The sequence below is a fragment of the Centrocercus urophasianus genome, unplaced genomic scaffold (assembly GCF_019232065.1).
Source record: "Centrocercus urophasianus isolate 14NV4802_14NV808 unplaced genomic scaffold, USGS_Curo_1.0 seq_23, whole genome shotgun sequence".
NCBI classification, from domain to species: Eukaryota; Metazoa; Chordata; class Aves; order Galliformes; family Phasianidae; genus Centrocercus; species Centrocercus urophasianus.
Genome location: NW_024884789.1, coordinates 2,641,522 through 2,657,652, shown reverse-complemented (window position 1 = coordinate 2,657,652; position 16,131 = coordinate 2,641,522). Strand labels below are relative to the sequence as shown.

The 16,131-nt window shown below is 48.5% G+C and overlaps 1 protein-coding gene across 1 annotated transcript in view; it reads right to left on the bottom strand.

Annotated features, from left to right (window-relative positions):
- The window catches only part of ADAMTS17 (ADAM metallopeptidase with thrombospondin type 1 motif 17), a 166,633-nt gene extending 156,874 nt beyond the window's left edge, over positions 1–9,759 (bottom strand). Inside the window, exons 1-3 of the mRNA XM_042824518.1 lie at positions 9,666–9,759; positions 8,376–9,166; positions 7,646–8,143 (exon numbers count right to left, since the gene is read on the bottom strand). Coding sequence (XP_042680452.1) covers positions 7,646–8,143; positions 8,376–9,166; positions 9,666–9,759 — 1,383 coding nt within the window. The remainder of the gene's footprint in view (positions 1–7,645; positions 8,144–8,375; positions 9,167–9,665) is intronic.
- Between the last annotated feature and the right edge of the window lie 6,372 nt (positions 9,760–16,131).

Here is a 16,131-nt window from a genome sequence, read left to right as displayed (position 1 = left end):
AGCAAGAGAAATTTCTCTCAGAGAAATGAGAGCTCTCGTCTTCTGACAACACAAACTGAACAGCATCAGTGAGAAAGGAGGATCTCTCAAAAAGGGTCACTACTTTTGAAGCAGCAGCTGAAGAATCAGTGTTTCTCTCTGCCATGGTTGCCTAGGGCACACCTCTGTAAGTTGGGCAATTCTGTCCAAATTGCTTCAAAGACAACAAAACTCCAATGCCTTATTCTTCCAGTCTCCTTTACAACGTTTTCCATACTTCCTCTCCTTGTTTCAATCTTCCAGTCGGGAGGTAGCTCCAACCCCCTTATTTAATATAGGTTTTAATTATTTAGAAGAAGGGCTGTAAATCTGGTGCCATGGTACTAAAAGACACACCAGAGCTCCTGAAACACTGCCAACCATTTTTGTTGGTGCCAAAAACATGTAAGAAGAAGTCAGTTTCATCACCACCCAACATTATCCCAACTTTCTGGCATCAAGTGTGAAAATAATTTAAACCACTGGAAAAGACTTATGTTTCACATTTGCTTTGGGATTGTGAAACCTATGGAGGGAGAAAGACATGCGTCTTCATCCTGGAATAGGTTAAGAAGCAATCTCAAGTTTGATCAGGCAAGCCAACTAGAGTTTCAGGCAGGAAAGAACTGCAGGATTGAGCCTGTAAAGTGTTCCGAGGGAGTTAGAGTTCTCCTTCAACTTGCCAGTTGCATTCTGAAGAGTTTTCAAACATGTTGGTCCAGATTTGAATCCTCTGGTCATTGCTTTGCTTTTTCCTTAAGAAATCCATCCCTCTCATTGCCTCCCTTACATCTTCCAACTACCACATACCGTGCTGTGCTAATCGCAGCATGAGATGTCAGACATCAGCACTGGACAACTACTCTGAGTTCTTCCTCCCTACGTGATGTTCTCGGGCTACAAAAGGCTAGATTTTGAAGATAAGGAAGTAAAACATCACCGTCAGTGCTATTTTCCCTTGTCTCTGGAAATCAGTCTAATTAAATACAATGCTATGGATCTGTTGAGCCACATTTACCTAGGAAGATGCATATGAAAAGCTGGCAAATTCCCTCTGACTTTTCTCTCATGCTGAAAGCCCACATGCACAGGACCAGCCACTCATATTGCCTAGTGGCCCAGAAAACAAGTGGCTGTTGCCCAGCCTACCCATCCCCAAAGCACCTGTTATACAGGAGTCATCAAGATAACAAGAATTGAGACGAGCTTAGAACTTCACTGCCATCTGTATTAGTGATCTAACTTGGATTCACAGTTACCATGACAAGACCGTATAACTGACACTCATTCAGCTTAGCTAACAGGAAAGGATGGAATAATTTCCACCTCAAAAAGGCAGGCAATCTAACTGGCAAGTCAAAATAATAACTAAGAGACAACTACAGCCCCAACGCACACAGAGCTGAACAGAGGCTACATCTTCCAGATTATCCTTAATTTACAAATTATTTCAACATTGCTCACTACCATTGGAGAATTCCATTCTCCAAGTCACCCAAATATTCTTACAAACACTTCCTGCGTCTCACTTACCTACAGTTTTCTACACGCGTTGGTCACTCGAGCAAGAATCTCTGACCTATGCTCACATCACCCCTAGTTCAGCTGCCTTCTACACACTACCATCCTCCCTAGGGGACTTGCAGGCTAAACGACAGGAATGTCCTCACCGCATCGCTGAAGCTAGACCAGTACCAAAGGGACTGCATTTGTAATCACACTGTCCTGCTTCAGTGTTCTGCCTCTGTCCCCTGGTAGCACTGGTGGAGCCGCAACAGCTTGAGGGCTAGCTCAGGACAGGAATCCAATGTCCTCAGTGTTCTCTGCGCGTGGCTCTGGACCTTCCCACACATTAACAGGCTCCAGCAGTTACGCTGTTTTTCCAGCCCTTTCTATTTTAACATCTTTGAACAAGATCTGAAACGCTGAATCTTTAACAGATTTTTCTTTTTTCTCCAAAGCATTCATTAGTTACAAACATACGAATGTGCATAAAAGAACAGTTCGAATCATCTGACGAATTCCATCCCCTTCTCAATTTCTCAGCTGTTAAACTGCTAATCTTAATTTAACCATTTCCTCAAAGTTAACAGGAAGCTAATATCTCAAATGAAGAATAAAAATCAAATTTAATAAACTTCATGTGACTTTCAGACCTGTCCTTATCAATTGCATCTCAGCTTAAAGTCAACTATTATTTACAAGTGTAACTCAAATTTAAAATGAGAGCATTTTCTCCAGGGTCATTTGAGGTTTAAACTGAGTTACGAGAGCAGACCGTACCCAAGAATATCCAACTGCACCTCCATTTCAACTTGTCCCTACATTGCATAAGCAAGGAAATTCTCCTTTTTCACTGTGGAAGAAGAAAAAAAAAAAGAAATCTAGCTCAAAGAAACCCAGCACAGCAATTTTAAGAGGTTTAAGTTTTCAGCTTATGGACCAGATATGGATGGATGCCAAACAGCTCCTCTCCTAGACAAGGGAATTCAGCATAGCTGAAGGTTTCCTGAGGGGAAATCATATCATCTTATAATCCCAGCATGCCTGCGCTGCCCTGCTTTCCATAAGAGCAGAGGCTCTTGCAGTCACCTGAAGGGCAGCATTGCCCTGGTTGCAAAAGCAAAGCATCTGCTACCACTGAATAGGGATTGAGCTCCCCAAGCCCCAGACATCTACTCTAAATCAGGCATCACCTCCTCCTGCAGTGAGTGAAGAAAGGCAAACACCTCAAATGGGGCAATTGACTGGGCAAATGTATCTAAGAAACAGGACAAACCATCAGGAAAGCACTCTTTGCAAGCATCCATCTTTCTCGTGCTCTCTCCATTTCAAAACAAGTCAGGTTTACAAGCAAAAGGCTGTGGCCTCTTCTGCACCCTTCCCTGTCTTTGTTACAAGGTTCTTATCATTTCATTAGGAGTCCCTCAAGGTATTACTGGTTTCCTGGAGCCAGTAGTCCAACCTACTCAGTTCTCCTTGCCCTGGCTGGTCTCCCATATTGGATCTCAAACCATGCTTTTGCATCCAGTTCCACCATCAGCACTTACAGCCACCTGGAAACCACCAGGAGTTCAGAGACTTTGAAAAAGCTACACATGCAAGTAGTGTTTGAGCCTGGTCCCAAACACACCTTGTGAACTGCAACGTGAACAACAGAGGAGCACAAATTCCCAGGTACTGCAGCTAACTGGTAAATGGTTTTGTCCATCTAACCTTGCTCAGTAGCCAAATGGATAATCATAAAATAAGCATGTGAATATGCATGTAGCTTGGCAGTAAATAAGCTCTTTTCTTTAGTGTTGATCATATGAGACAGCACTGCAAAATGTTTAAGGTTTCCTGATTTTTAGCATATTTCTTAAGAGGTAGCTTCAATCACTGTGTTCCATCCTATAACGAGAACATCGCTGAGCCATACATGAATCCTTCTAGCATGCATCATCCATTTCCACTGATCTGTTCTGCATAAAGGAGTGCCACCGAGTTCAAAGGAGACAAACTGAGGTATGACAAAGTGAGACGAATGAGCCTCAGCAGGAGGGAGTAACAACCTCAACTCAGAAGAGCAATCCACTTCAGGCGGACTGCCTCGGAGCACTCTTGAACCCAAAACAAAGATTTTAGGTCTCAGAAAAAATAGCAGTTACTTGCAAATAAATTTCCTCCTCTAAATGCATCCCAGTGATCTTCTGCTTTCACAAGGTTCCTTAACGAGAGACCTGAATTTCATCCCTCTGTCAAAACCTAACATTCATTTTGACCTGCACTATTACTGCTGAAAACTGTACCTTTTTCCAGAATTTAGGTACAAAAATATAAGAAGAGACTATGTCATTTTTAAGGCATCGACACTGCAGTCCAATAGACTGTGTAACAAAGCCTTTAGGAACCTCACATTTTGGATACAGCTTGAGGCAACAACGAGCAGTGTGCAAGTGGGGAACAAGTCTCCCATAGACTACAGGACTCTGCCTCTTTCCCTTATCTTAGGTCCACAAGACACGATAAGCCATGCTGACTCAGAAGGCACTGAGCCATCACAGCACGATGAAAGGGTCTCTTACAATCATTAACTGCTCTGGTTGGAAAAGACCTTAAAGATTGTCAGGTCCAGCTGCAAACCTAACCGTACTACCCTAACTCTAACAATCCTCTGCTAAATCATGTTCCCAAGCACCACATCCAAACGGTTTCTAAACGCATTCAGGGATGGTGACTCAACCACCTCCCTGCGGAGCCTATTCCAGTGCTTAACAACCCTTTCTGTAAAGAAGTTTTTCCTGATACCCAACTTAAACCAACTTGAGGCCATTTCCCCTCATCCTGTCACCAGTGAGAAGAGACCAACCCCACTCTGCTGCGATCTCCTATCAGGTATTTGAAGAGACAGCAGCAAGGTCTCCCCTCTTCTGCTGTGTTCCCTCTGCATCAATCCAAGAAGTGCCACAGAAGAATAACGATGCACTGCTCACCTTTGCTAGAGAGCATAGGTGCAGTATGCAGCGAGCAACAGACTACACGTAACTGAAGTTGCACCTGAAAGCAGTGTATGGGTATCTCCAAAAAGTCCCAAGCAAACTGGAATTTCCAGACTGAAAAGAGACATCACCTACAACAGAAGTCTCAGTCAACTACGCAGTACAACTCAAGATAACACAAACTGTGGCCTTGTGTAGCTGGAGCTATCCGAAAAAGAGACAACTTCCTGCACCACGTCCTGTCTTCTAGCATTGGACAGATGAGCTGCAGAACTTTGCTTCTGGTCATGTCTCCACAGTACCAGGAACGGACAGTTCAGTACTTCAGCACGGTAAGAAGGGAAGTGTTTGCACAACCGTGCTCCTCAGCTGAGATGCAGTCCTGCCATGCTAAAGGCAGTAGCGCTTTTCAGGAACACAGCACCTCCAATCTCTCTGCAGTTCCCAAGTCACAAAAAGGCTTGGAGCACCTTCACATGTGGCACTCTTAACTACACAGACAGGGCCTTAGGTAAATCAGTCTTAAGTACACCATGGCTTGACATAGCTGCAAGAGCGTGGCCATCCTTCTCAAGGCAATTGCAAGCAATGACAGGAAACTGTAATGGTTCACATAGTGGTTAGTAGCAGCATTTGCAAGAGGAGTTTTAAAAAACAAAACATAACCTTTAGGTGCCACGCTGGGAAACTGACAGGACTACCAGGAAGCAATTGCTCAGTGCAGTTGTAGCTCAGTTTTCATGCCACTGCATCAGGGATTTTGTTCTTATTAGATCTCTCCTTGCCTTGATCATTTCACTCTTTTTTTGTGTGTGTGAGATTCATTGTAAATGTATTCCTCAACCATGCTATAAAGCCTGAGCCAGCTGGAGACCAGGATATGGTATTTCTAACTCTGACTGACCAGGACTCCTCAGTGAGATATCTTGAACATTTGCTTACAGTCCTATTAGCATTCCCACATTGGATTTTTCAGGAAATGCCCCACTGCAATGCTAGCACTGCTCATGAATGACAGGATATACAGGCTGCAAGAGTTCAGGATATTCAGGATATACAGACTGCAGTAAACAGTCTTTCTCCCAACCTGTCCCAGGCCTCATCTATACACCACCAGCAAATCTTTACTAGTGATGAGGGTAAAGACTTCTCCTTTCTCTGTAAGCAGTGCCTAAGTGAGCAACTAGAATAACTAAATAGAGCAACTAGAATAACACCGTAGCACTGGTTTGGGTATTTTAACTGTCAGATTACATGACAAACAATTGGGCTCCAAAATCACCTGACTTTAGGGCCACTCCAGATTCAAGACCTAGACAATCTGAGGCACACTTCACTCTTCTGATTCCTGGAAGCACCTTCCCACTCAATTGCATAGCTTTTACTACAGGTATGCAGATTTAGTACAGCCACCACAAAATGTAAACATAGTAGATTTAGCCTGCTTTCACAATGTTCCCTGCTTACTAATAAGCTTACAAAGCCAAAAGGTCAATGTAGCCAGGAAAAAAAAAAAGGCTATGTAGTGATGTAGATCAGTTTAACAAATCCAATTCAAAAGTTAATGACGTTCATCTTAAGTTTAGGTTCAGCTTACAGACACTTATGTTTTCTTTTCCACATCAAGAGCTGTTAGCACATATGTGCCACACATCTGCTTTGATCACTTTTTTCATTCCTGGTGATTATCTGAACGAAGAGCAAATGAATAGATTCCTGTAACCGGAAAAAAGCCTCAGCATGCAGAGACTTATCTCTCTCAGTGCATCTGCCCACACCACTCTCAATGCTCCCAGGACCAGATTCATAGGCACAGGTGAGCAGAGCTTTACCAGCACAACCCCTTACGCGGGCGGTAGTACTGACTTTGGCCCCCAGGAGTGCCACGAACAAGCAGCTTTGATAGTAGCCACTTTCTGATCACAAGTTACATCAATTCACTCATTGCTTAGAATTCATTACACACATATTGCAATGTCACACCTCATTTTTTGAGATGCAATGAACAAAGACCAACCAATTTTGTTAGTCTTTCTCAACTTTCCTGCTGGGAGCACTGTCAATCCTTTTCACTCCTCCTGCTCCATCCCCTGATCTCAGGCAGTTAGCACGTGCCTACAGCTACATTCTTCTTTCCAAAAAGGCTCCTTCTGTCCGTGTGTTTTTTAGAGCAGGTCGCACTGGAAGCACTCAGTGACCGGGAATAACGAAACAAGCGACAGAAGCACGGAGCTGTGGCTGACTTCAAGCCTGAAGCAGAGCAATTCGCTCTGAACCCTGAGGAAGCCCTTGGTGCACAGCTCAGTTTATCGAGCCACTCTACTCACTATCTCGAAGCCACGTTTGTTTTGTTTTCTTTTTTTCCCCTTTAAACCTGAGGCACAGCGCCCTCAAACGGTTCAGAAATGAAGCCTGCAGCCCGCAGCACTCTAAGCGCTTCCCAGCGCAAAGCAGTTTAAGAAGCCATCTCCAGCAGGGACCTGTACCTACAGCTCAAGCACACACCCCAAGACTGGGAACCACCAGCCAGCCGCCACCCCGAGCATCTAAAGCTCTGCTTCCCTGAGGAACACAAAGGCCGCCCCGCACGGGATCGCCTCATCTCCCCAGGACACTCACAGGGGATCCCAGGCGCTGCGAGGCCGCCCGAGGCGGCAAACGCACGGCGGAGGGTTTGACCCCAGCCGCGCTGTGGGGATCCCGGAGGGAACAAGAGGGCAGGCAGGTGACAAACCGTGCCACCGAGCTGCGAAATGGAGGGTGCGTGACACCGGTCAGGACAGTCCTCAAGCCCAGCTGGGGGCCGACGGAGAGTCCTCACGGGACACCTCAGCACAGCCCGCCGCTGAGGAGAGGAGGCGATGCGCGAGACCTTTCCCGCCCACGCGATGCCGGGCGGCTCCCGCGCGAAGCTGACAGGAAAACCGCCGCGGGGACGACGGAGCTCCGCACGAGACGCGCAGGGCACGGGAGCGGCACGCGGGGAAGCGGCGCTGAGGCGAGGAGCCGGCGCGCAAGTTCGCGCATCCGCAGGGTGGGAGCGAGGGGAGAGGGGTCGGTGCCGACAGGAAAACCCGCGGGGTCAGCGGAGGGGCGGGGGAGAAGCGGGGCCGAGGTCCGTCAGAGCGGGGGCGGGGCGGCAGTACCAGCCCGGCGCAGGTGCTGAGGGAGGCGAAGGAGTCGCTGCGGTTCAGCACGCGTCCCGTGTAGAAGCAGAGCCGCTCCTCCGGGGGCCGCCGCTCCTCCCCGCGCCGATGCTCCACCACGAAGCCCCGGGCGAGGAAGCGCAGGTCGCGGCGGAGGAGCACGTAGAGCTCGGTGCCGGCGGCGGGCAGGCGAAGCAGCACGGCCTCTCCCGCCGCCTCCCGCGGCCGCAGGAGCTCCCGACGGCGCCGGGCTCCGCCGCGGTCCCCTCTCCCGGCGGGAGGCAGCAGGTGGATCCTCTCCAGCTCCACTCGCTCCGGGATCACCACTTCCAGCTCCGCTCCGCCGGCTGCAGGCGAGAAGGAGAGAGAAGAGAGGCTCAGCGCTCGCGGCCCGACGGGACGGACGGCGCTCCGCGGCCCCGGACCTCCCAGCCCCGCTCTGCTGCGATCCCACGGACTGGAAGTCGTGGAGCCAGCGGGAGAAATTAATCCTCCCCCCTATATATATACACACACACATATACACAAATACACGAGAGACAAAAACGCGCGGGGAAGAGAGGAATAAAGCAAACGCTCAAGCTACTTGTATCATTAAGAAAATATATAGCTCAGACACAAGCATCGCATTTCACCAATCCCAATAAAAATCTGCAGGGAGAAGGGGAAAAGCAGAGCAAGCCGGAGCCGCAGCCAAGGACAGTCAGCAGCTTTCCACATGAAACGTTACAGCAGCAGCGAGAGGACAGGAAAAGAAAACGTAGGAGCCTGGAGCGATCCGCGCTGCAGAGCGGGACCGCGGCCACGCAGGGGATCCGCCGCGCGCCCCGTGCCTGCGGGCGGCCGCCCGGTGAGGGGCTGTCAGCGCCTCCGGGGCGGGGATGCGAAGGACAGAAGCGCTACCTGTGCCGGCGTCCAGTCCCCAAAGCAGCAGGCAGGGAAACACGAGAGGCAGGAGGCAGCCGTCAAACATTTTATGGCAGCGACGGGGCCCAGCGCGGAGCGGCGGCGGAGGAGGAGGCGGCGGCGGCCCGGAGTGAGCCCTGCCCGCCCTCGGAAAAAGTAATCCGCGCCGCCGACAGCCCCAGCGTGGTGGGCGCCCGGACACGCCCCCTCCGCAGCCCCGCGCGCTCATTGGCTCGCGCCCCCCTCGGCGCCCCGCCCGCCGCCCGCCCATTGGCCGCGCGCTGAAGGCTCTGGGCGGTGCGGGGAGGGGTGCACGTGGGTGAGGGCGGCCGGCTGGGGGCGCCCTCTTCTGCCCCGGCCCGACGCGGAGCTGCAGCGCTGCCGCTGCCTCCCGGGTGTCCGTGGGACCGCCTGGGACCCCCGAGGGGAGGCGTGGAACAGCTGACAGAGCCCGGCTGAGCGGCGAGCCCCGCTGCGCCATCCGCGTGCCCCATCGTTCGCTGCCAAAAGAAGCCTGACGCTGCTGTGCAGCAGCTCTCTTGATAAATTCATTCATTCCGTCATTTTCTGCAGCCTTTCCCACCACCGTCTTCAGTCCTGATCCCTTCTTTATTTCTCAAAAGACCAGGGAAAAAAAAAAAGTGAGATGGGAGTACGAGTGCACAAAAATGTGAGGCAGTCATACTGTGAATCACATCACAGAATCACAGTAACATCAGAGTCGGAAAAGAGCCCTAAGATCATCCAGTTCAGCCATCCATCTACCACCAATATTGCCCACTAAGCCACATCCCTAAACCAGCTACATCTTCCTTAAACACCTCTGAGGGTGGTGATTCCACCACCTTTGTGGGCAGCCCGTCCCAGTGCCTCACTGCTCCTTCTAAGGACCTGAACCTCCCCAGGTGCAACTTTGAGGCCGTGCCCTCTTGTCCTATGCAACGATCTTCTGTACACCTAGAAACATCACCACACTGAGGAAAACAACAACAACAAACCCACACAAGTGTCAGGAGATCCAAAAGTTTCTCTATTTTTAAAGAGGTTTAAAGCGGGGAGGATGGGCTGTTCAAGAGGGCACTGTGGGGGAGGAGGCAGCACTACCTGCTCTTACCATTCCACTTGCAGGGCACACACAACCCATTTCTCATCTCTCCAAGATCTGGCACCCTTAAGAGCTCCTTCCCACCTGATGATTCTGCCTCCATGTCCTCAGCAGCCCAGAAGTTAACAGAAAGCCTGGCTCAAGGGCTGCTGAAGGCAGGAGGGTGATTTCCAACAAGACAAAGATTTCTATTGTGTTTGGTGGGCTCTGGATCAGGTCTTGTGCTCCCGGCATGGCTGAGTCACAGCAAGCAGTAAAGACTGCGCATTAACAGCTTTAAGCTGCTGTGGCCAAGCAGAGCAGCATCCTAGAGCTCAAACTTGCAAAAGTCTGCAACTTCTTTACTGCATTCATAGAAGAATTCAAAAGAAGACCCATAAAGGAGCATGAACGACTCTGGCAGGTCCCACCACAGATCTTGCACAAGCGTTGTCCGATGCTCAGCCCTGTGAGGACAGGCAGCTGGGGGTAGCCCTAAGAAGAAAGCTATTTGAAGCTAGGAAAAGGGCTGGGGAGAAGCTCTGTAAACAACTGCATTAGTGCAAAGTGAAGGGGAGAGCAAAGAAACGGCGATTCAGAATGATCTTAGCTGTACTGTCAGCTAAGATTTCCACTCAAAATATTTCACCAAACATGGCTCTCTCCAGTCACTATCTTGAAGCCAGACTGCAACAAAGCAAACAAAAAAAGGAAACAAAGTACAAGCCATCACACGCACTTGGCCTCCCTCTTCACTGAGCCAAATCTACCCTTTCCCAACACAGATAAGCTCCTCTCAACTTTACACCTGGTATCCATCCATACCCTTCCAGACATCAGAGCCTTTGCAGCCAGGTGCCCTATCTGTACAGTAGTCAACAAAGAGGACCTCATACATCCAGGATCACGCATTTCCTCCTTTGCATAGGTCTAGAGACTTCATGCTGACTGTAATACAACAGCAAGCGCAGCAATGACAGCAGAGTAGCAAGGTCCTAAGCTGCAACAAGTGAGGAGTTGCTCAAATACAACAGCCATAGTGCAGAAACAAAGGAAAGAAGTTACTTACCCTCAGAAGGTCTCAGTTATGCAGGGATCTCTGCCACCAACCCTTAAATGAGTCTGGAATGGGGTGAATCCTGGCTCCACCCCTTCTGATCACTCAGCTGCATTGCCTTGCATGCACCTGAGCTCCCCTGGGTGGGCCCTGCCTTCCCACCAGGTGCTCAATCACTGTTTCAGGCCACAACTTCGCATTTCTGCTGCACTGACAAAAGCTACCAGTCTGAACTAACAGCCCCTTTTTTGTCAATTTTATCTTTTCATGTTCTGTAAAAAAAGGTTTGGTTTTCTAATTCTGCTCAGGATGTCTTTCTCACGTTGCCTTGCAGGAGAAGTGACCACAGCAAATATATTGTGTTTCCAGATATTTAGCCACATGCAGAGTCCAAAAGACAGGAAAGTCAACACCATTTTCTCTCTTCCAGGCATTGTGGAAGTCCCAGGCAAAAGGAATCATAAGAACACTCATTCTGCCAGCACAGCAGCACTAGGAGGACATTGCCTGTGGTCAGCACTAAGAGTGAAACTGAGTATCTGCAGCCAGTTCCCAGCAGACAAAATCTGAGCAAAGCCAGGACCCATGTCTTCAATTCACTTTTTTAATGTGAGACCAGGTGAGATTTAATAGCTCTGTGTTTTCCTGCCTCTTTTAAAAGGCAGTCTATGCTCTAGCATGAAATAAGTTACCAAAGCAAAAGGACTGGCTCAGAACCCATCCAAATGAGAGAAGAACACCACCTTGCCATATGCCAATAATGTAACATAACATTAAAGCCTCAGAAACTGAATTCTCCCCTGAACCAACAACTTCAGTGCCTCCCTGCAAGGCTAGAGCCCATGCTGGCACAGCAGCTATAGGCAACTTCCCCTCAACTCTTCCACTCGTGGCAATTCTCCACTCCTGAGAACCAAGAGGCAATCTGATTTGTGAGCTGCCAAACCTGGCCTGAGCCCCAAACAGCCATGCTTAAATGCAGACCACCAGCTGTCTTCATTTGCTAAGGGACCAAATTCAATGCCATGTCTTTTTCCTCAAAAAGGTTTGAGTGGGGGGTCGTAAATTTGCTTAAACATTTAGTAGATTCTTTCTTCCACCTTCCAAACACCTCTGCCAAAATAATAATGCACAGAAAGAATTAATTTAACACTGTGGGGGAAGAGGGTCACTAATAAAAAGAAGTGTGTAACACACGGCGTGGAAGGACTCAGTGGCTGAGCTGGCCAGCACAGACCACGTTGGTGTAGAACTGGTCTTCACAAAGCATCACAAAGATGCAGAGCCTTTGGGCAGGGGCCCAACAGGTAATATTGCACCCAACAGGTGCAATATCACAGGCAGGCCTTGCTGTTGGCAAAGGCTGGAACCAGGAGAGAGGGACAAATCCCTGCAAAGGTACCCATGCAACAGAAGAGGAAATTGTCTTAGAAGCAGCAGTGGTTTTCTTGAATTCAAATCCCAAAGCCCCACTGAGATACGGACCTTCTTTATTAATTTCACACCATGGGCTTTTCAGAAATGTTCTGAAATTGTTATTGATAACAATAATGCATGTGGTGGGAGGCAGCTGTAGTCCTGTTGAAATGGCTGCATTCCTTCTCTGTCCCCAGCCCTTTTTGTGGAGGGAATCCACCTCCTTTCAACATCAGAGAGTGGATTCGGCCCCACAGTTTCTAGGAAACAAACCCTGTCCCCCTCTAAAGCCAATGTTTTATTTTTTTGCAATTTTAAATGTATTTCAAGGAAGCCAAGTTTCATGGCCATTATTGCACAGTTAATAACCCTTTGGAGACTGCAGACATGTGTTATATACATCTTCCTGAGCAGTCATTTGGCTCACTGCCTGGAAAATGCCAGCATGTGAAGGGTTAAATTGGCTGTTATTCAGCCTTCTCTTCAGGCACCCCTCTCTAAACCCTTCTTGTCCTGGTCCTGAGGGGCAATGATGGCCTTGCAGGCAATGCTTTCCTGCCCAGTACACTCTGATGACTTCCCCACTCCCTGCAGCTCCTCACCTTGCTGCAACCTTTGGGCAGAAATGTTTTCCTTTCCTGCTGCACCAGCACTGCTGTTGCAGAATCTGGCCAGGTTGATCAGGCACAGGTTTAATGGGTGCTGCTATTATTTATGTCAATGCCCTACAGATAAAAAAAAGAGTTTAATGGCAACTAGGAATTGAGAAAAGCTATTTTATCACCTAAAGCAATCAAATAAATAAATAAAGTAGCTGTAAAAAAATAGGTTTCCTACAGATCAGGTTTTCACAGTCAGCTAGGGGTTTAATCAACGTTTCTTCCCTGGACAGAGGGTGTTTAATGGTGTGCTCCCTCATGCAAATTCTCCACTGCGTATTACCATTCAGGTAGTCCTCAGCAGAGGTTCTTGTAAGGACTCTCCTTCCACTGCATGAATTCTCCTGAACTCATGCAAGAAAAATCCCTCTGGGACTCCTCTACTGAGTCCAGTTGAAAATGACAGCCCATTCCTGAGCTCTGGGGATAAGGAGCAGAAAGAAGTGACTGACAGTGGAGATGACCAGGGACAGCTGAGCCTCTGACACTTGAGTACATTCTGGAGAACACAGCCTGCTTCAGTTAAGGTAAATCTGTGACAGCTTTCCTGGCCCTTTCTTTCCTCCAGGATGGAGCTTGAGGAAGATACACAGCCTGGCAAAGGTTCCCTTTAGTCAGAGAGTTTGCTTCTGTTGACGTACACCTGTCTCACAAACAGCAAGTAGAGCACTGGTGCCACTACTGCCTTCAAAAGACCTCCTGCAACTTCTTGTTGCCTTGGTACAGACGTTTTGAGGGATCAGGGCACAGCAGTGTCCGGAACAGAAAATCAGATTGCTCACATGCCATTGTGGGTGAGAAAAGGCAGGAAAAAAAAAATAAAAAAAAAGTTCTCCCAATCAAGTAACACACCTGCAGGATGCTGGAAAATCTGCTCCCTCCCTGCAGGAATCACTTTACGTAAGGAGATTGGAAATGTAAATGTACCACCACCTCCACACAGACCATGCTGGGATTTTGAAACACGGAGGCAAGGCCAGTCCAGGGCCGGTTTGGTATCTGAGATCGGTGTACAGATAGCCATCACCCAGGCAATAATAATCAGCCACACGTCACCCCCCAGGCATGCAGGAACAAACGGACAAAGGAAAGAGCTGTCAGTTTTTGAGCCTGACCCTAAAGTTCAGCAAGGCTTTCAATGAAGTCCAGCGTTGCCACCTCGGTTGACGTTATCAGGAACACGGGAATAGCTGGCACTTTCTTTTGTTCAGCTTTATGGTTTGTTTGGGTTTTTTCCTCTCCAGGCCGTGGCTCCCTCAGTCATGACTCTTATTTCTCATTTAATTGTTATCACACTGTGTTTGACCCCATAACAGGCTAGGAAACGTGAGCTGCAAGAGGCCTACAGGCTCACTGACCAGGAACAAATGAAGAGGGTCCCAATCACAGGATTATTTTAAACAATCTTTTCTCCAAAATTGCAGCAATTTCTTTTGAGTGTGTTTTTGAGAGATGTTCTGCATGCTTGGAGTTGACAACAGCAGACACTTTCATGCAGACGCCATCTTCTTTTCCTGGTTGTCCTTCAGCTGGTTACATCCATAGCTGGTGTCCTCCCTCTCACACATCTCCCCTCCTGCCCAGCGCCTGCCTTGGACACCGATTACCCCTCAGAATAAATATTTCATATGAGGTTCTTCATTCTCCACATTTCCTAGCAGCAAGAGCAAGAAGCCAGAGGAGATTTGTAACTCAAGAAGGCAGTGCATGGTTTGGAAGACAAATAGGGGTGATGCCAAGGGCTTGGTACTGCCATCTGTGTGCATGCGTACAGGGACCTGGATGTGGTGGCCCAGAGCAGCTGCACAGATTTAAAGTGGCTTCTTTCCATCATGAAAGTACTAATAAGGGAAACTGTCAACTTAGAACACTCTTAAATAATGTTTTCCTATTTCTTTAACACCTCTCCCCAGAGCACTCTCTCCTCCTTTCACAGCGTCTTGGCCAATTACACTTACAAAGCAAACAGAAAACTCAATATCCCCATGAGCAGGGATTACCAGCAGTCAGGGGCCGTCAGCAAGCGCTGTGGTGGGGGCACCGAGGTGGGTCAAGGCAGGAGCCTGCTTTCCTCCAGCCACGGAGGCACTTTCCCCTGCTCCTGTTTTGCAGTCACCAGGGCTGCAGAAGAACACAGCAGGATATGAAGCAGTGGGGTGTGCCAAGACAGCGTCCTTCAAGGACAAGCATCACCTGATGGTGGCACAGAGGTGAGGAAGGACTGCGCTCCAGGCCAAGCTCCACCATCCCCCCAGCTTAGGTCAGTAAATCACCTCTCCTCTCTTGTGGGATTGAAACAATCCCAACCCCCTGTACTCATGTTATCACTGCTCTTGATGGCTGTCATCTTCTTTTTCTATCTCATATTGAAGTTGCTCTCAGGGCCCTTCACATGTATGAGTGGTGATGGGACAAACAACGCAACAGCACTGTGTTACCTTTCCTTACTGGAATGAACCCACGTTAGTGCAAGTTTTCTTAATTACTCCCATTTTGGGTGCAGAGCTGTGCACGAGCATCGCTGTAACACTGCTCTCAGAAGGAGTGCAGAGTTCACAGCCTAAAACCTCCAACAGCTTGGAGCTAGGCTTTAAGAACAAAATCAGCAATATAATTTTGCCCAAGTTCTCTCCACACTTGGCTCTGCTGCAGTTCCCCATTCCGGACAAGTCAGCCCCTGTGCTCCCTTTCCATCACTCCCAATCATATCAGCAAATTCCCTAGCACTGTCCCAGAAGGATGAGCACGGCCAGCAGGGAGGGATCTGTAGACAGTCCTGACCAGACATCCTCCAGCATGCCATCTCACAGGCTTCAGAACATGCTCCACAGCCTGGAGATGCAAACTGTGGCTTTTGGTCAACTATTGTCACATATTTATTTGTTGTCTATCCAAGGGGTCACTTTAAGCACCTACTTAGAAAAAGTCTTATGTTTTGGGCTCCTGAGGTGACCTGAAGCAACAGAAACATCTTTATTCTGACGAGACAAAGGAGCAGGACAGGCTTGAGGTGCTGTGACCATTCCAGTGCCAGCAAGAGCTCTCTTTATACACAGCAAGCAAGGAAACCTGATTGCCTACACCAGCAAAGTCTGCTCAAGAGTCTCTTAGCTAAGAACTAGTCAGAGGGCCAGTGCAAGGGAGCAACCCTTCTGGAGACTGAGACACATCCTGCTTTTTAATCAACAAGTACCAATACCTCATCTCAGACCATTTCTGGCCAAAATTGTTATCACTTGCTGTATAATCAATGGATATCAAGATGTTACAATCAAAAAATTAACAAGAGAGTTAGGTGAACTAGACTATGATAACAAGAGAGAATAAATGGAAGGCTTACCCTTATGCTGGGCTCACCACAAAA